Genomic DNA, 20,405 nt, shown 5'->3' on the forward strand with positions numbered 1-20,405 from the left:
CTGTGAAGTGTTGATGGGATCATATGCCACTGCAGAGAAATTCTCCCCAGCAGCTGGGTCCTAAACAGGGATGACAGTCGAGCAGCTGTACAACTGCCTGTTTAGAGCACTACTTTGTGCCTTTCATTGTTATGGGTTGAATTTAGTTCAGGGGCCAATCGAGGAAACGCAGTAATGTCGGTCATCAAATGTCTGCGAACTTGATACGCTCTTAGAAACCAGAGTGGCATTCCTTGGCACTTTGTACTAGTGGCATATGTTTATGAGCGATATTGATGATGTCAATATTGGTCAAACTCAGTCTGCAAATCTCTGCAGATATGATTTCCCAAAAGATCAACTAAACAGCATTTTTATGAAAGTCCGGAATGTGAGTTTTTTTGAGGGTGGGATCACTCGCTGCATTGATATTTATACTGTTCTTATGTTTCAGTTGAGCTTTAAGGGCAATATATGAAGATACTGGGAATACATTCACATACGTCAGAGAAGTGTTGCTGGAAACTGTCCATGAATCAAATTCAGTTCTACTTACAGATCAGAAGATACGAGCTATGAGTATATTGTTTAGCCCTTAACTTTAATAAACCCACTAAATTAAAAAGTATAATTTGATTTTAAACAGGAAAATAGAGAGGATAGTACTGTCTTGTATAGAATTAGAGTGTGCATTTTTGACAGTCCAGTTCAGATGTTCTCCCATTGTGGGCTAATCTCTTTGCAAAGCAGAGTGCTCATCGTTTGATGGTCCAGTGGGTCTTTGTTGTGAAGTGTTGTGTTGCTTTACACATGATTGAATGAATTGATTGAAAGCTTATAATAGAATCACAACCCTCTGCTTACATCACAAAGCTTTTTCAGGTTTGTTTTGGACCATGTGCTGCACACCATATGCTTAGATTTGACTTTTTAAATTGTGTAATAAGATATACTGTATACTGAAATATACCTTATACTGAGACACACTATATAATGAGATATACTGTATATTGAGACACACTATATACTGAGATATACTGTATATTGAGACACACTATATACTGAGATATACCTTATACTGAGACACACTATATACTGAGATATACCGTATATTGAGACACACTATATACTGAGATATAGTGTATACTGAGACACTATATACTGAGATATACTGTATACTGAGACACACTATATACTGAGATATACTGTATACTGAGACACACTATATACTGAGATATACTGTATACTGACACATATTATATACTGAGACACGTACTGAGTTTATAGTGTGTGCATCTCAGTATGTATGTATCAGAATCTGTTTTTCAGTGGTTTATATTCATTTAATACAGTGGTTTTCAAACCTGTCCTAGAGGACCCCTGTCCTGCTGTTTTTGTTTAAATCGAGGTCTTAATTATTTAATGTAATCCTTAATTGAACTAACAAAGCAATATACTGTTAAATTAAGTAATTAAGACCTCAGTTGGGACAGAAACCAGCAGGGCCCCCGACTCCAGGACTCCAGGTTTGAAAACCACGGGTGTAATACATTGTGAGATGTGCTTTCAGTGTGACGGAAGGCTGTTTGGGCCGAGAGAGAACGGTAAGGATTCTGTCTTCTGTCTTTGAGACGCAGTGCATTGTAACAGAGTAACAGAGATCCAGTGGCGCTTTCTCCCCGTCTATTTCTCAATTTCTTCTTATCATTCTGTCTATCTAATACAAAACCTGCCTCATTTCATAATCAAAGCTGTCTTCGCTAAAAAAAAAGTTGCATGTTTTAAAGTGATGCACCTGGATTGTATTATAGACACCCTTCTTAACACACGAGTTATTATTTCAACAGCAGTTGAAGAAGCAAGTGTAATGATTAATATTAACTGAAGTGATTGGTCTTAACATTGGCATTACAAGTACTGGTCAACAGGATAAGGTCTTGCTGACCTGCTGACTTAGTTTCTCTGGGTTTGTTTGTGTTTTTTCTATTTACGAAAGATAATGGATGCTTCTCTGTTTTCTTGTTTCTAATTTAAAACCGACATGCACCATCTGTTTCTGTGACGGCCATGATGCCCAGCCCACGATTCAAAAGTATAAAACCTATGGCAAACCTATTGTAACCCTTTGAGACTGACATTTGGAGACTGCTCCTATGTCACTCTTCTGAGCTCATAATAAAGATCTGCTTTACTTCTCCATGACTTCTCCACTTCATTAAAGAAAGGTTGTTCAGCAGTGTTCACACCATTTAAAAACATTTAATCCGATAATCAGAACCCCTATACATGACCCGTGCTGACTCAGCATCATTTACACATGTAGTAACGCGTGAGCAGGAATTGCATTTCACAAGTTGGTTTGGACTCCCGCTGCTCAGTTAGAACATGATTAGACAGACCTGCAACAGCACTAAGTGATGTCATCAAGGATAAATAAATAAATAAATAAATAAATAAATAAATACAAAATATCCACATTCCAAATGTGTTGAAGATTTCTAGGTTTCACATTTCAGAAATGCAATACGATCTTTCAATAAATTACTGATATGAAATTAATCAAATAAAAATAGAAACAATGTGTGTTTAATTGTTATGACCGACCCCCACACGGAGTTGGGCCTCTGGAGCGCGTTTTCCTCCAGGCGAATGGACAGATGCAGGAGTGAGATGCTGGTCAGAGTCTTTACTGACATATCGTCTCTGTAACAGCTCATAATGTTAGCGGACTATAGACTACACTACTCGGGTGTCCATGGCCAGAGCGGGTGTCCATGCTGGGGGCGTGGATTGAGCAGGGGAGAGCAGGACTAGGCGTCCTGCTGGTCTCCAACAGTCACACACAGCTGTACACAGAGACCAAATGAGACAAAAATACGAACAATCACAAAACAACTTGACTAGCGAACTACAAACCAAACTTCTCATCTACAGCATGGGGCTGTGTGTCCGACCACTGGCATTGTGGGGAAAGTCCAGTGCAGTTTTATTAAATGCTTTTCTGAGCCTTCAATAATAATAATAATAATTGTTATTATTTAATCGTAGACTTTAAACAATGAAAACCTAAAATTACTTGGCTAAATTATTTTGCTCTCGTGGATGCAGCTGTATTTATCCTTAATAGATTTTCACTGCCTAGGAAAAACAAAGAGAGACTGCATTTTCCCACAACATTGTGTATTGAGAGCAGAAATGTGTGTGTTTTTGTGTACACATGAGTAATGCTGATATAAATCTAGTAATATATGAGGACTGTATATGGATCCAGAGGACAGAGCCCTCCAGTGGAGATTTAAAATAAAACACCCTACATCTTAGTCCTGGAAGGTAAACCTGAGGGTCCTGAAATGTCACACTGAGAAATGAGATTTGTATCTTTCTGTATGATGTCAATAAGCACAACAACTATATACAATGTTATACATGTACATGTACCAGACATCAATCAGAGGCCGATTCCTCAAAGCAAAGCAAATTAAATAAAGGCATTATGTCAGCTTTGATCGAACCCTTGTGAAACAGCAAAGGTTTGAAGGTTTGTTTTGTCTTCCACAAGCTTCAGGTCTAAGCTCTTACACTTGACAAAAATGGCACCAAGTGTTAATTAATGAATGTATGAGTCCCAGAGGAATTACATACTAAAGGCTTGTGCACTTCCACTTAGCTCTGATGTGGATCCCATGTATGAGCCCCAAGCCCAGGCCATGGGTCTGACTAGAGGATCTGTAGGTCCAAAACACATAGGGGATTGTGTACAATAATGAACTACACACACACACACACACACACACACACACACACAGCCAAAGCTGCTGCCAATCCAGACAGAGTTGTGATGCCCCGTTATCGCTCAGTATGACGTCTGTCAAGAGTAGCAGCATAAGACGAAGCGGGAAAAATTGACATCTGTAACTTTTTAGACAGAAACAAGGAAAATGCCAGCATTTAGAACTGGAATCAGTAGCAGTGGATGAGTTTGAGAGGATACCAGAAACTCAAAATGTAGCAGCAGAGGTTTGTGTTTGCTAGCTAGCTAACCTTAGGGCTCAGCATAACAACGGTTCAGTAAGCATTTCTTTGGGAGAACACGAAACAACTCAATTAACCTCCTAACATTATATAAACCACCTAGCTAGAACTATATATCATTGCTGGTTAGTGCATGTACACACACGACAAGAAAGTTCTGTTTCAATCTAAAACGGTTTCCTTTTAGTGACAACATGTGTTCATATGAACAGATGTATATATTATGTTTCAAATCAGAGTACTATTTGTTTTGTATCATTAGCACTAGAACTACCTGAATTCTGTATCTACTAGAATGGCCACAGCAGTCATTCTGATCGCTAGATTGCAAACTCTATAATCTCAGTCTCAATTGAAAAAATACCCAATTGAGAGATGCCATTCAGACACTTCTATTCTATTCAACCATTGTACTGATCAGCCAATTTAATCTAGCAATTTGTATTTGTGAGCAAATTAGCACAGACTCTGTGTCTCTTTCCTTGTGTTTCCATCATATAGTACTATTTGTTGTCTTTCTGTGTCTTTCCTGGTGTCTCCATCATATTGTACTATTCCTCATTTCTTTCTGACACAGACAACAAATAGATGGAGACACCAGGACAGACACAGAGCATTAACAGAAAAGGGTAGATACAGTAGTTGTTACTGAAACGGGATTAAGTGTTCTTCCAAAACATGCAATTTGTCAGCATGTATTTTGCGCTTGGGGTGCGGTGGGTCTGTGTCTGGGCTAATTAAGCCCCTAGTCTCTTCAAACTGTAAAAACGGCCCTGGTGAAAAGCAAGGCAAAAGGGGACTCGCCTATTCATTCAAAGATGACGGGAGGTGAAACAATCAGCACTTAAACACGTGTGGGCTCACTGTAGTTCTGTGTTCCCAAAATGCATTGCAAAAAAGACTGTAATTACTGTTTTCTTTCCTTTGAGCAATCAATACGGTACAATACCGTAATATAACGTCAAACTCATTTAACCAACCAAAATGAACAGTAATGTACTGCATTTAAATATAAGAGTTAAAGAGTTAAAATACTGTTTTATTGTTTGTAGTATTTTACATTACATATGAAAACAATTCAAATTTTTAATACTTTTTTTTAAAATCAATTCTTAAAATCACTTAAAATTTTTAAAATCTTTGTGATTTAACAAAACCAAAAAAAAACTTAACTTTAAATAAACATGTGCACAAAACAACAAAACAAACGTGATTAAAGCAAAACTGCTAACCAACATAAAAGTCAAATACATTGAAAATAACTGAAAATGCATTGGACAAAATAAAAAAAACAATTAAAAAGGTAAAAATAAAAAACAAACAAAAAAGGTCCAATGCATTTAAAATTAAATCCAAAACGGACAATGTATTTGACAAAAAAAATAGAACAAAACTAAACCAAAAAAACCCTAAACAATTTGTGTTTTAAAACCAACTAAATCTTTAAAAACAGTTAAAAATTCATTCTTAAAAATCATGTTAAAAGCAATCATTCATAAAATGGTTAAAAGATCTTGGACTCGGGCTCCAGCAGGGGGGGATGACCGTCCCCGGAGGTGGGTCCCATCATGGGATCCTGAGCTCCCCCAGATCTTGTATGTGCCAGTTCTTATAGGCTTCCTCCTTGCCCCTCTCATGGACCTCCAGATTGACGTAGTTAAAGAGTTGAAAGGCAGTAAAATACTGTTTATTGGGTTAAGTATTTCACATTTTACAAAATTAAAAACAATTCCAATTTTAATACTTATGATTAAAATCGTTTAAAATATCAGTTCTTAAAATCACTTAAAATTTTTAAAATCTTTGTGATTTTTAACAAAACTAAAACAATAAACTTTAAAATAAACGTGCTCAAATCAAATAAACAAAACGTGATAAAAGCAAAAAAATTGCACACCAACAAAAGAGTCAAATACATTGAAAATAACAGAAAATGCATTAAACAAATTAAAAAAACAATTAAAAAGTAAAAATAAAAAACAAACAAAAAAGTCTAATGCATTTTAAATTAAACCCAAAACGGTCAATGTATTTGACAAAAAAATATTACAAAACTCTACCAAAAACCCTAAACAGTGTGATTTAAAAACAACTAAATCTTTAAAAACAATTAAGATTCATTATTTAAAATCTTCTTTTAAAAACAATCATTCTTAAAATCTTTAAAAGATCTTTAAAAGATCTTGGACTCGGGCTCCAGCAGGGGGAACTAACCGTCCCCGGAGGTGGGTCCCATCATGGGATCCTGAGCTCCCCCAGATCTTGTATGCGCCAGTTCTTAAAGGCTTCCTCCTTGCCCCTCTGATGGACCTCCAGATTGACGTAGTCTTTCACAAACACCATGCCCCTCCGCGCGATGACGATCGGGTCCAGCTCCTGCTTATTGAACAAACAGATGTTCCGTCCCTCCCACAGTGCCTGCTTCACTGCGCAGACGACACGCCACCAGCACCTCAAGGTAGATGTAGAAATTCCCTTGGCTGGACCGTATAGGATCTGCTGGGCGGTCGCCCGCGCAGGAACGGCGAACCTGTGGAGGAACGGGGAAAACAGGAGCCAGACCCTGTGGGCGGAGGGGCACTCACTAAAGATGTGAGCCTCCGTCTCCTTCCCCAAGCAACCCTTATAGGGGCAGGTGTCATAAGGAGCTATGCCCCTTCTGTGCATAAACACTCGGGTGGGGAGACACCGACTCACAGCCATCCAGGAGACATCTTTCTGCGTGTTCGTGAGGCAAACGTGCGTAGCGTTAGCCCAGATAAACCGGCAGGTTTCGGGAGGGAAATCTTCTATCCGGCTGGTCTCCTGGGCAGATCTCATCTGACTACAGATGGTCTTATAATCCCAGGAGGCCAGCACGACTTTATGGAGGCCTACTTCGAGCGCAAAGGCTCGGAGCGCCCTGTAGAACGGCGGGGGATCCCACGAGTGCGGCCTGGTGTTGTCCATGGCGCAGAGGCCGAATGGTCTCAGGCTGCTGGCAAAATAAAAGCGGTTCATGAAACTCACTTTCTTGCCAGCAGCCTGGATGTTCTTAACCACATAGGCCAGCCCCTGCGCCTTTATCAGCCGCACAACGTCCGGGACCCCCCTGCCTCCATCCAGGGTACCCTTCACCATCTGCACTCTTTTCAGCCTCTCCATTTTGCTCCCCCAGACAAACCGAAATATAATTCGGGTCACTAGTTTTGCGATACCCTTGTCTGGGGGGAAGATCATTCCTACGTAGAGGAGTATCGGGAAGAGGATGGCCTTTACGACCAGCACCTTACCAGCCATCGTCAAGGTCCTTGTGCTCCAGCCGTGGATCTTCCTTTGGACCTTTGCTATGGCCTCCTCCCAGCTCCGGGTGCCCGTGTTGGTCCCGTCGATCGTGATCCCCAGAACCTTGATAAACGGCTTCACAGGGAACACGGTCGGCGGGCCCCGGCCGACAGGCCATGCCCTGGAGAGGTAGACCTCGCTCTTGGCCTTATTCACAGCGGCCCCCGTCGCCCTGCAGAAGCCGTCCAGCAGTTCCTCGACCCTGGCCACGGACGGAGCGTCCGTGCAGACCACGGCCACGTCGTCCATATAGGCCAGGGCCTTCAGTTGCTCTCCGCCGGAACCCGGGAGATGGAAACCTGTCACCCGGACGTCCCGGCGGATCAACTGCATGAACGGCTCCAAGCAGAGGACGTACAGCAGGGCCGACAGGGGACAACCCTGCCGGACCCCCGACCTGACCGGAAATGGTTCGGTCAGGTGGCGGTTCACAAGGACCCTGCTGCTTAGGCCGCTGTAGATGATCTTGACCCACTTCCTCAGGCCAAGAGCGAGACCCATCCTCTCCATAACAAGCTGCAGGTATTCGTGGCCCACTCTGTCGAAGGCTTTCTCCTGGTCCAAGCTGATTAGGACCAGGGGAAGCCTTCTCTCGTTCGAGTAGGCCACGACATCCCTGAGCAGCATGGCGTTGTCGGCCGCCGATCTCCCCCGGGCACCACAGACCTGGTCGGGACCCACGACTTGAGGGAGTGGCCGCTGCAGCCGGAGCGTCAGTGCTTTGGCCAGTATCTTGTAGTCGGTGCACAGGAGGCTGACTGGCCGCCAGTTCCTCAGATCTTTCGTGTCTCCCTTCTTGTGAAGAAGGGAGAGGATACTCTTCTTCATTGAAGGGGCCAATCTGCCCTCTCTGTACATCGACCCCAGGACCTGGCCTGTTGAAAGGCAGTAGCTGCATGCTGTGAGCACCGGGCGGGAGCGGCCTAGTGGAGAGCAGTGCATAGCCCGGCACGCAGGGAGAGCCGAGGCTCGAAGCCCCCTCCCACCTGGGGGTCCTCAGTTTTGCTTCAACATATTTTTTATTGAATTTATTTCATTCAATTCATGTTTAGCTCACTTCACTGTATAGGTTACACAATCTTTCCCAAATTGCTTCTGCTCCTTACAGAGATTCAACACCTCATAGTGGAGGTCAAGGGTCAAGGGGCGGGGCCGAACCTCGCAGCGCAGGCCACCGTAGTTTTTTCATTCGCTGTATATATTTTAGCGACCTTGCCTTTTAAAGGTTGCTAACGAAATAAAAGCACTCGAGGCAGAGTCTTTCAAAAACAAAGAACCCGTTGTTTATTGATCTGTTCATGGGGGTTTCCTCTTTCGCCCCCTTTCCTACAGATTCGCCCCAAAACAACAGAGCTGTTCCTACAATAAACTCCCGCTCAACTCAAACCCTAACCCGGCACCAGGCCCTTATATATTCCCCTCTCTGGTGACTCCCTCCCGTCCAATCACCGCTGTCCGGCTGTACCACCCCGAGACAGGGGAGCCGCACAGACACACTTACCCACGAACATCCCTCCCTAACCCAACACAACAACACCCCACACGTAACACACATTGACACTCATGCACACACACACACACACAGACAGACAGACAGACAGAGTCCCTGAACTGACTCACCCACCCTGCATACACACTTTACACCCCCCACCTTTGGGCTGCCCTACTGGCACATTCACACAGACACCCGCCAGGATCGCCACAATATATATAGTTTGCTTGTTTCGACTATCCTGTGCTGTTGTATTTGACACTATTTCGTGGGGACTTTCTTTTAAACTATATTTGTTATATCGTGGTTTTCAAGACGTGCTTTAAACTTACCATTACTTTGCGCACATTCACAGTATAGGCACTTTCTAATACTATAAATGATGGATGTGCTCAGACAAACTGTATGATTATATTGACTTATTATGAATTTAAAAGACATAAAAAAAAGTATGTACCAGTATACATTCAAAAGATTAAGCATTTCAAGTTATATTAAACACATACATGCAATGTTTAACGCAGAGCGCAATGGGATATAATGGAGATTAATAGCAGGCTGACAGGCTCGCAGACTCGGCTGCACTTTTAAACAGCACCGCGCTCACATGTGCGCTAATAATCGGCACTAAAGTCCCGTATATACGAGTTTAATGTGCTTTATTAGTAGTAGTAACCTCAGTGTAATACGTATTAGTATATAAAGCAGTATTAAACTAATGTACTTTAGTATGTAAGTAGTGGCAGTGAATGTATATTAGTATACACAACAGTATTAAACTGATATAATGTAGTATATATGATGTGATACAGTAGTGTATGGGGATATCGTCTGGTAAAAGCTCCTTTAAAGCAGGTACAATCCTAGAGAACATGCATGCTGAAAAGACTGAATAATATGGAATAATAACCTGACAAATAATCCGTATTAAAGCCCCGTATACACACATGTAATGTAGTATAATTATTATTGGTAGTAGCAGTGGTATAAGTATTATAATTATACCGTATTTAATACAGAAGTCAATAACACAGCTGTGACCGCAGTGCAAATCACTGTGCAGCGCGCAGGCGCAGGGTATACCAGCGACAGAGGAGGAATCGAACCATGGGAATCATGGCCGCTGATTGGCTACTGCCTGGACGTGATTCGCATACACAGCGCTGATTGGCTGCTGGTGAACAGACCAGTATAGGATAAAAGGCAATAGCGCGGCCTGTGCGCAGCTGCGGGAATGGCCGAGGGGAAATAGCAATGGATAGCCCGTGGCGCGCAGGGAGTGTCCAGGCTCGAATCCCCCTCCCGCGAAGAGGATTGTCGCATTTCCAGGTAAGTATTTTTTAATTTATTTTTTTCATTCAATTCATGTTTAGCTCACTTCACTGTATAGGTTACACAATCTTTCCCAAATTGCTTCTGCTCCTTACAGAGATTCAACACCTCATAGTGGAGGTCAAGGGTCAAGGGGCGGGGCCAAAGGACGCGCATCTGTAGCTGACGCGTGTCACCTATTATTAACTTCATAACGTACCTTGTATTCAGATGTACCAGAAGAATGAGCAAATCACTGTTGCTAAACACTATGAATTTAAATCTAGGTTCCCAACATGTGGTGGGATGTTTCACCCAGAACCAGTTCCGCTTCAGGCCGTGCTGCTGGGGTCAGTGACCCATGAGAGAGACATAAGGACATAAGAGTGTAAACTACAGTACAGTACAGTACAAATACACTACATGCTACAATATAAGCTATCGAGTAATGGACTGCTAGCTAAAAGGACTACAATGCGTTTACTTTTTTTCTAAACCTGGTGATTTAATCAATTATTCCTTAGTCTTGCTATAAAAAATACCATGTTTTAATACAGTGTATGAATGTAGCCTTTGAAATACTGACTTAAACTTTTAACACAAATAATACAGCTTCAGAGTGTCTTCTCAACACACGTCTCTCTTTATTTGCAACAACCCATTCGTGCAGAACATCTGTACAAAATTAGAAGGCAATTGGTAAAACAAAGCCCAAAGCTGATTCAGGTAAATAAACTTAAATTTCAGCCATATAAATAATAAATACATATTATAACACATCTCACAGTCTGTCCAAACACTGAACTCTGGACACAGACAAAGACTGAGTAAGTTAGTAAATAACTGAGAAAGTGGCTGAATGAATGACTAAAACAGTGTGTGTGAGTGTCTGAGAACGTGTTTGTGTGTGTCTGTGCGTGTGCATGTGTGAGTTTGTGTGTGTGTGAGAGTGTTCGTATGTGAGTGTTTGTGTGTGAATGACTGGGTTCACTGACTTATATAAAGTCCCACTCCAAGTCCATTCGTTTCTTTAGTAGACTGGAGACACGAGGGTTGACTGATGTCATCCTTTTCTGGGTGACCTTCCCCGTACGCTTTGACAGGACTTTGCCTCGTCCAGCCTTGGTGCCTCTCTCAGGATTTATCCTGATGAAACGCCTGAAAAACAAACGTGTGTGTTCATAATTAGTATGGAAAAAAAGTTTACTCATAAGAGATGATATAAATATAGCAAAGTGTATTCTTGTATCAAGAACACTGCCCTTTACTACATGAGGTGTAGTTAATGTTACATTTTAGCATCTTTTTAGGAGTTGTCACTGGTAAATCAATATATAAACATGGTTCAGAGAAAGTGGTAGTTTCCTCTGCCCTGATTAGTGTCAGGAGAGCTTTCTTAAAGGAATAGTTCACCCAAAAATAAAAATTCAGTCATCATTTACTCACCTTGATGCCATGCCAGGTGTGTATGATTTTCTATCATCATCAGAACACAAAGATTTTTAGACGGAAATCAGGGCTCTGAAGTGCTTACAATGCAAGGGAATGGGTGCTAAAACTATGAAGTTCAAAAAAAACCATACAAGCAGCAGAAAAGTAACCAAACGACTCCAATGCTTTAATAAATGTCTTCAGAAGTGATATCACCGGTTTTAGTTGAGAACAGACCAAAACGTAACTCCTTTTTCACTGTACATCTTGCCATTGCAGTTTACAGGCATGATCGATTTCAAGCTTGATTGCACTTCCTTGTGCCATCTAGTGGTTCTGCCCATGCGTCGAGCACTAGGAAGGTTAATCAAGCTTGACATCATGATCGCCAAGGACACTGCTGATACAGTAAAAAAAGGAGTTACATTTTGGTCTGTCCTCACCCAAAACTGATGCGATCGCTTCAGAAGACATTTCATAAATCATTGGAGTCGTTTGAATTGCTTTTCTGTGTTTTTTTAACTTCATAGTTTTGGCACCCATTCACTTGCACTTGCACTCAGAGCTTCTAAACCTCTTCATTTGTGTTCTGCTGAAGAAAAAAAAAAGTCATATATATTTGGGATGGTATCAAGGTGAGTAAATGATGAGAGAATTGTCATTTTTGGGTGAACAAATTCTTTAACAAGCTCCAGCAATCAGATCTTTTGAGCAGTTGTACATGACTAGTGAAATGAAATGGGAGCAACACAAGGTCCTCAAAATGCCCACATCACATAGTAACAGCTGAAGGATGTAAGCATTTAACCTTTGAATGAATTCCAGTGTGCATGCAGCATCATCTTGGTACTGAAGATTGATGGTGTAGTAAGTAGAAAAAACAGCAGCAAGCCCAGACAGAAGAGTTGGCTGGATGCCTTCACAAATGATGTGCCCCTCTAGGCTGATCATCCAGTGGTGAATATATCTTCCTGGTGTTTCACCTGAAACTTTACAAAGAAACCCCATATCAGCATTGACATCAAAAATGTATTAATTTGCTATTGTCACATTGCAAATGAACGCAAGGGAAACTGAAATATTTTACCCATTCACAGATGAGCCCTGTTCTTTGAACATAAGAAATGCATGTCAATATGTTGATCGTGGACTGGTCGGGACAGATATTGATGTCAAAAGGTGTATATAGTGTCTATTGTGAAATTATGTTGAGTGGTGGAAGAAAGTTTTGGAGTCGGGAGTTCTAATCAGAATTTATTACATGCACAGGATGATCAGCAGACACAACTCAAAAGATTTAAGGCTAGCATGACACTGTTCTTCAGAAGACGGAAAAAAGCTTTTATACCCCTTCTGGGATATACGCCCAAGGGGCCTTAAAATTTTACAAACAGTTTCTGAATGGTCATTTCTAATAATTAGCAGTGATTTCATTGGCATCCTAAACTAAGTCTTCCCATCTTTATCAATATTATAATTATTACTCATGAATAATAATCATTAACCTCTACATTGCCAGTTGCATTGGAAGGTACTTTGCAGATAATACGTTGCAAGAAAGGAATGTAAACTGCTGATAACCAAGTTAGGAGTAACAGCACACCAAGGACAAAGGCAGGATAGGATTTCTATATTTTTCCCCCACAGTTGCTACACTTTTTAAGTATTTAACTCATGTAATTTTTTCCCCGATATTGTTAAGTATTGTGAAGAAGCAGAAAACACTTTTTCTGAAATGCATAAAAACAACCTGGTGGCTTATGTAATTATAAAAAGAAAAAATATACTTCTATACATACCAAGGAGTATCAGTCGAGGAGTTGCAGGTAGTGTGAGTGTCCTTTCTACATCAGCTGTTGTGGCAGATGCCTAGGACATAGTTTAAATAATGAGGACATGAGAAGGACAAAATAAAATAACAAAAGTATCACAGTAGTGACAGAATGACCAATTCCTGACCAAAATACTTGAAATCTTGCTCTCTATAAATAACTAGTTGCATCTGGTCAATACTTGACCGGTTGTGTGGCAGTAGGTCTGCAAGTGTGAGATACATAGCCAGTATTTTATGCGTTTTCTTTCCTGATCCCAGTGGGTTTACAACTTCAAATTAATCTTGATATAGTATCAAGCCTAAAGAGGAACTCTCTGTCAGGACCAAGTTTTCTAAGATGTTCTCACCATCCCACAAATCTTCAAAAATATCCTTTAACTGGATACGGCCGTGTACTTCACTGTACTGTTTCCTCACAGACTCACAATGAAAAAAGGCCTCAATCGTCTTTTTTTATAGCGACATACTGAGAAAAGCACTCCTTACCAGCTTCATTCTGTCCTAGACATATGGGCATAGGTTCAACATAATTAAAACTGTTCTTGAACACTGTTTTCCTGCGCTGGTCTGTTTTTAGAGTGTGGCTATTGCATGCTCGGAAGAGATCATTTGCTTTCAGATTGTCAATTACATCATTAATGGAAGCCTCTGGAACCCCAAGTGAAGCCAACTTCTCGTTTAGTTTGTAAAGTAAGTGTGACTGGTTGACATCATAAATTGACTGCATATCTTCAACGATAGTCCGAATGATGGAGGCTGGAAGCAGCAACTTTGCCTATAATTTCAGATAAAATAGTGCAAGATTCATCAAAAATAAAGTCTCATCGATATTTTCTGGAGTAACCTCCAAATGCTCGCTATTTCCAACTACATCAATATTTTCATCTGATATCATATCATTTTCATTATTTTGAGAGCGTCCAGCTTTAGTCACAAGTGCTGCAGCAACAATGGTTTCAGTTAGGTTTACCTCTTTAAGTTTTCTGGATAGGTGAGAGGTAAATGTAGATATTACTGCAAATAATTGATCACATTGCTTAAAGGGGCATGCCACTGTTCGTCCCTCTTTAATGTGCACTTTAAGATGTGAATAAAACTCAGTAAGAGACAAAACCATCATAACACTCTTACAGAAAAGATTTCCCCTGCGAACAGAGATGTGTAGAAATGAGAAAAAGCTTACCCACAGAAATGAATGTTTTGACAAACAATGCAGGTTTTGGTAAATTACTGTCATTGTTTAGTTTGTTAAACTAGCGAGATAATATTAGCAAACAAGCTGCCTGTCATTTCAGCGCTAGAGACCGCAAAGCAACATTTCAATCAAATGTGCAACGTTGTTTGAAGGCTGCACTTCACATACAGACATACACACACACATACACAGACAGACAGACAGACAGACAGACAGACAGACACACACACATACACATACAGACACACACATACACACATACATACAGACACACACACACATACATACAGACACACACATTCACACGCACACACATACATACATACATACAGACACACACATACACACACACACACACACATACATACAGACACACACACGCGCACACACACACATACATACAGACACACACACATACATACAGACACACACACGCGCACACACACACATACATACAGACACACACGCACACACACACATACATACAGACACACACACATACATACAGACACACACACACACACACATACATACAGACACACACGCACACACACACATACATACAGACACACACACATACATACAGACACACACACACACACACACAAGGTCAACAGAGTTACAGGGGGGGTAAAAAATGGTGCCCCTTGTTTATTGAGAGCAAATGCACACCAGAGTCAAGTGGTTGCGTAAGCATTCATAAGGCAAAGAAATAACCACTATAATCTGTTTTAAAGTTCAAGTCAGTGTACGCCTGTGTGTGGGGGAAAAAAAGTTGTTTCTTTATTTAGTAACAGACATACACTTAAAACATGACACAACATTGATTTATTTATTTAGTTTTATTACTTAGTGTAAAGAAATTGTGTACACATGTCTGGAAGGTTGTATCAATAAATACATTGTACTGCACTGTATGTTGTACTTAATGCTGGGTGACTTTATTGAGGGCTGGTGCTGTTTATTGTTGAATAGTGTGAACGTGTTGTAATTAGCAGTGTGTTTGTGAAAAGTGTGGAAGAAAGACATAATTAAGTGTACGCCATTCCGCTCCAATCCGCTAGAGGGCAGCACGACCTTGCGTCACAACCGGGAAGTACTTGCGATTTTCTTGAACTTCCGTGTTTCAGTGCCGAGACTTCCTGCTCGCAGTCGGCGGCTTCCGGGAGAGCTGGCAGCGGGACTGGTGTGTGTTGAGTCCAGCGTCTGTGCCATCGCAGAGCATTGATCATGAACACCGTGCTGTCGAGGGCAAACTCCCTCTTCGCCTTCTCGCTCAGCGTGATGGCAGCGCTCACTTTCGGCTGCTTTGTCACCACGGCCTTCAAAGACCGCAGCGTCCCGGTCAACATCCACGTCTCCAGAGTCACGCTGTGAGTACCTGCACGCAGACGAGCGCAAAACTGCGCATATTGTGCGGGGGAGACCCGGGGCTGCACGTCGGTGCGTTTGATGCATCTGCGCTTACAGACTATGAGGATGCTGCGTTGCATGGGAAACGTAGACTGCTTAGTTGATCGGGGTTTTGTTTATTTGTTCACACCGGTTTTTAATATCAAATAAATGCATAAACCCAGGATTTGTTTTCCTTTGCAAGAAAATGGCCGATTCGACATGCAACAGGATATAAGTTCTGTACCCAGAAAGGTGTCTCTTCTCATTATCGTAGCCTAGTATCCTCCCATACGCGCTCATTAATGTAATGCTGCGTATGTGTGGTTAGTTGCAAATTACACAACGCTCAGTAGTGTGCATTGCACTGTTTGCACCCGTGTCGTGTTTAATGTGTAAAATAGTGCAATGCACATGTGTCGTGTGTGGTTTCCTGGCTGCTGTGCGCGGTTAGCTGTCCAATGGCGCTCAGGCACGTCAGTCTCCGCGCTGCGCCGCTAACTGCGCATCCGTAGGATACATGCATGCATGCAATCTCACACATGTGCCTGGTCATGTTTCTGCTCTCTGTTACTGTCACATCGTATGCTTTGTGTTGTTTGTTTGTAAAACGGCATCTGTAACCGACAGCTGCTGACGATTCAAATGCTATTTTCCTTTAAAAGCATGAACTGTGTGCTGCAGGTGATGGGCATTGTCTTTGCCATCTAGACTGTTTTGGACTGATACAGCTGTTCAATCCACAGGTCACTGTCAGACACTGGGTTTTGTGTGAGAAATTTGCTCCCGGATCTTCATTTATATAAATATGCTCTGCCACCGTATACACTATCCAAGCACACCCAATGGACACAACCAGTTTATTTAAATAAGTTATCCCCTAAAAGGTGCTGTTTAATTTAGTAAAGTCAGTATTCAAGAGTGCCCTGATATTCGTGTGTGTTCTTTCAGTTTGGGATAGTCATATCTATTCAGCTCATGTCTATGACCTTTGAAGTAATAAAGGAAATAAGAACATAAGACAATTTACAATGGAGAGGAGGCCATTCGCCCCATTGTGCTCGTTTGGTGTCCATTAATAACTAAGTGATCCAAGGATCCTATCCAGTCTGTTTTTGAATGTTCCCAAATTGTCTCTTCAGCCACATCGCTGGGGAGTTTGTTCAGATTGTGACGCCTCTCTGTGTGAAGAAGTGTCTCCTGTTTTCTGTCTTGAATGCCTTGAAGCCCAATTTCCATTTGTGTCCCCGGGTGCGTGTGTCCCTGCTGATCTGGAAAAGCTCCTCTGGTTTGACGTGGTTGACGCTTTTCATGATTTTGAAGACTTGGATCAAGTCCCCACGTAGTCTCCTCTGTTCCAGGGTGAAAAGGTTCAGTTCCTCAGTCTCTCAGTAGGACTTTCCCTTCAGACCTGGAATAAGTCTGGTTGCTCTCCTCTGAACTGCCTCTAGAGCAGCGATATCTTTCTTGAAGTGTGGAGCCCAGAACTGTCCACAGTATCCAGATGAGCTCTAACTAGTGCATTGTACAGTCTGAACATCACTGTCCTTGTTCTCAATTCTACACTTTTGACAATATACCCTAACATCCTGTTTGCCTTTTTTTATTGCTTCCCCACATTGTTTGGATGGAGAAAGTGAGGAGTCCACGTAGACTCCTAGGTCTTTCTCATGCGATACTTCATCTAGTTCTATTCCTCCCATTCCTCTATCCCTCCTTATGTTCTTCAGTCGGTGCACTTTCTACACGTGTATGCAATTGCACCCTCCCCACCCCGGGACAGTGTGCTAGTGTGGAAGGGGCTCTGAAGTCGGCTGGAGAATCCTCAGCTTGCTGATGGGCAGCTACAATCGTGTTGTTTTCAGTGACTCTTCTTTGTGACTGTGTTAGTGCTCTGGGTAATGAAATGATTACTACAAGATTACTATTACTTTCCCTCTTAATGTAATTAAATGGTGTGAGTTGAACAAGAAATTACCAGCAAAAGGCATGTTAAGCACGACTCTTGCTGAAATCAATGCTGATGTATAATTGGATTGTATTGTCATCTGTTTCAAATCTTGTTGAGCTGCCTATTGTAAAAATAAAAGTTTTTTTTCCTGGAACATTTTTCTGGAAAAGTAACCAATTGGTTTAAACCTTTTTCTTAGGAAAAATGTGGACGACTTCACGGGACCAAGAGAGAGAAGTGACTTGGGTTTCGTCACCTTTGACATTTCGGCCGATATCCTTTATCAAAACCATTCGGATTCTTTCTGGGTCCGCTCTGGCAGTGTGTTGTGAAGTGAGCTGTGCAAGTGCTGTTTTCTGGAAGTGTGAGCGAATGTAGCAAAATGAATAGAGCAGTTTTATTATACTTCGCTGTCCTGTAGAGTTGGTTTTAATGATGGAGAGAGCCTGGTAAGTTTCAAATCGTACATCTTTTTGTTAAAATTACGATTTATGTTTAAGAAATCGAGAACCAATCCTGACTTCAAGTATGATTTTGAACGCATTACTGCAGTAATGAGCAGGTGGTATTTTACCGCAAAGCAATTCTGTATTATCAAAAGCCTAGGTATGACAAAGACGTGCCGATGTGCAGCTTTTCACAGTGTGTGCAACGGTGAGCTCTGAGATTACGATCATTAATTGGCCTCGTCTCTGGCTCTGCTTCTTTAACACTGACCACATTTGAAGCCCATATTTGACTGGAATGTCAAGCAGCTGTTCCTGTATCTGTCAGCCGAATATGCAACCAAAAGCAACGTAAGTGTGTTTTTCCCTCGATGTCTCTGTTGCTGTTTGAGTAATGAAGTAAAATGAGTTGTGCTGTGAGTTGAGTTCAGTAGCAACTTCTGTCTGATATGTGGTTCTATTATATAACCTGTTACCCCATATTTAAATGTTGTGCTTACTGAACTGTCATGCATTTGAGTATACAATGAAGTTCTCACTGTACATTTAGATGCATCTTATTACATGTATTAGTGTTTTAATGTGTGGTTTCTTCCAGGCCTTAAACCAGGTGGTGTTGTGGGACAAGATTGTGCTCAGGGGAGAGAGCACCAAGCTAAACCTGAAGGACATGAAATCAAAGTATTTCTTTTTCGATGATGGCAGTGGTCTTCGGTAAGGCCTGGGATATGCATCCTTATTCTTATTCCTTATTCTTGCATTTATAGTCCCCATGTATGCCTTTGAATGGAGACGGCGGCCAGTTGTATTTGTACTTTAAATGCAAATTCTGTTGCCCTGCAGATACTTCTGTGCACATTCCTTCTTTGTTACAATACGTCTCGGCCCATTTGCCAGTGACATTGTGTTCCCGAAACAAAAGTCAAATCAAAGCCACGTTTGGAAAAGTTGCATATTCTCTTACTGTTGAATTTCCTTTCTTCTCCTGGTCTCAGTCTCGAGTGCTTTCTTGTGGTTGTCAGTGATTCTCTCACACCACAGGCACTTTTTCTCAAATGTATGATTTATAGACCTTAGGAAAAAACTTCTCACAACCGTATTGTGTAAGAACTAAGGATGAGTTACTGTCACACTTTTATAATTCTGTCTAAAGGAACTCTTAAGTTGTTTTAGTGCTTTCGAATCCAAAGCTAAGAGAGGAATTAACGGTTTCTATAAAGTCACTCTTTAATGCGAAGCTGCCATTGCAATCATTTGGATGGGTCTTGCATATGATTGTTTAAATGCCCAGTAGATGGCAGTATATTACAGTGTTATAATTTGTGCAGATTTGCAGACAGCTGGTCTCGGTGCCAGTGAGAATATATTCATAATGCTTTTCTTATTCTGCTTGACTATTTTAACCATAGACCCATGATATATTACAAAATATGAACATGTATTGATACATTTAGATTAAAGTTGTCATAAGTTTTTTAAACCAGGTGTTTTCACCATTCTGATTTCAAAACCAAAACAATGTATTTCACTTCAACAATGTATGTGTTTAAAGTTAGTACTAACGGACTTCTTTTCATGAAAGGGCCAATAAAAACATCACCTTAACACTGTCGTGGAACGTGGTACCAAATGCCGGCATCCTGCCTCTCGTCATGGGCTCGGGACACAAGTCTATTCCATTTCCGGAGTCTTACGAGGCAACGAAGAGCTACTGAATTCTGTAGGTTGTTTGTAAATGGTGTACAATCTTGTATGAGTTTTAATAAAAGTTTACCACATGTCTCCGTTCTGTATTGTTCTTGTTCCGACTGTATATTTGCAGTTAGAGTTTGGGTTGTCCATATTGGAAAGAAGTGGATTTCTAACGGGTGCATTGCTGCTCATTAATTTTGCATTCGAAAACCTGTGAGCTACATTATTAGTGTGAGCATCTGTCAGCCATGTTTTCTACCACACTGAAGTGACTTTAAAGCATTATACTCAATCACAAATCTCTAGCACAGTATCATGGTGTATCT

At 41.4% G+C, this 20,405-nt stretch overlaps 1 protein-coding gene and 1 long non-coding RNA gene across 2 annotated transcripts; one reads left to right on the plus strand and one right to left on the minus strand.

Moving 5' to 3' along the window:
• Window positions 1-10,758: 10,758 nt before the first annotated feature.
• Window positions 10,759-11,877, minus strand: LOC136764267 (uncharacterized). Its single transcript, XR_010821172.1, has 2 exons — window positions 11,585-11,877; window positions 10,759-11,296 (listed from the first exon to the last, which is right to left on the minus strand). It is a non-coding gene; the product is annotated as an uncharacterized LOC136764267 (long non-coding RNA).
• A 3,857-nt stretch (window positions 11,878-15,734) lies between these two features.
• On the plus strand, window positions 15,735-20,169 carry spcs3 (signal peptidase complex subunit 3). The gene is made up of 5 exons (XM_066718147.1): window positions 15,735-15,971; window positions 18,141-18,214; window positions 18,662-18,738; window positions 18,986-19,101; window positions 19,970-20,169. Exons 1-5 carry the CDS (start codon window positions 15,829-15,831, stop codon window positions 20,100-20,102), a joined length of 543 nt encoding a protein of 180 aa, XP_066574244.1. The 5' UTR covers window positions 15,735-15,828; the 3' UTR covers window positions 20,103-20,169.
• The last annotated feature ends 236 nt before the right edge of the window (window positions 20,170-20,405 follow it).

Source organism: Amia ocellicauda, chromosome 12, assembly GCF_036373705.1.
Source record: "Amia ocellicauda isolate fAmiCal2 chromosome 12, fAmiCal2.hap1, whole genome shotgun sequence".
Classification (NCBI taxonomy): Eukaryota; Metazoa; Chordata; class Actinopteri; order Amiiformes; family Amiidae; genus Amia; species Amia ocellicauda.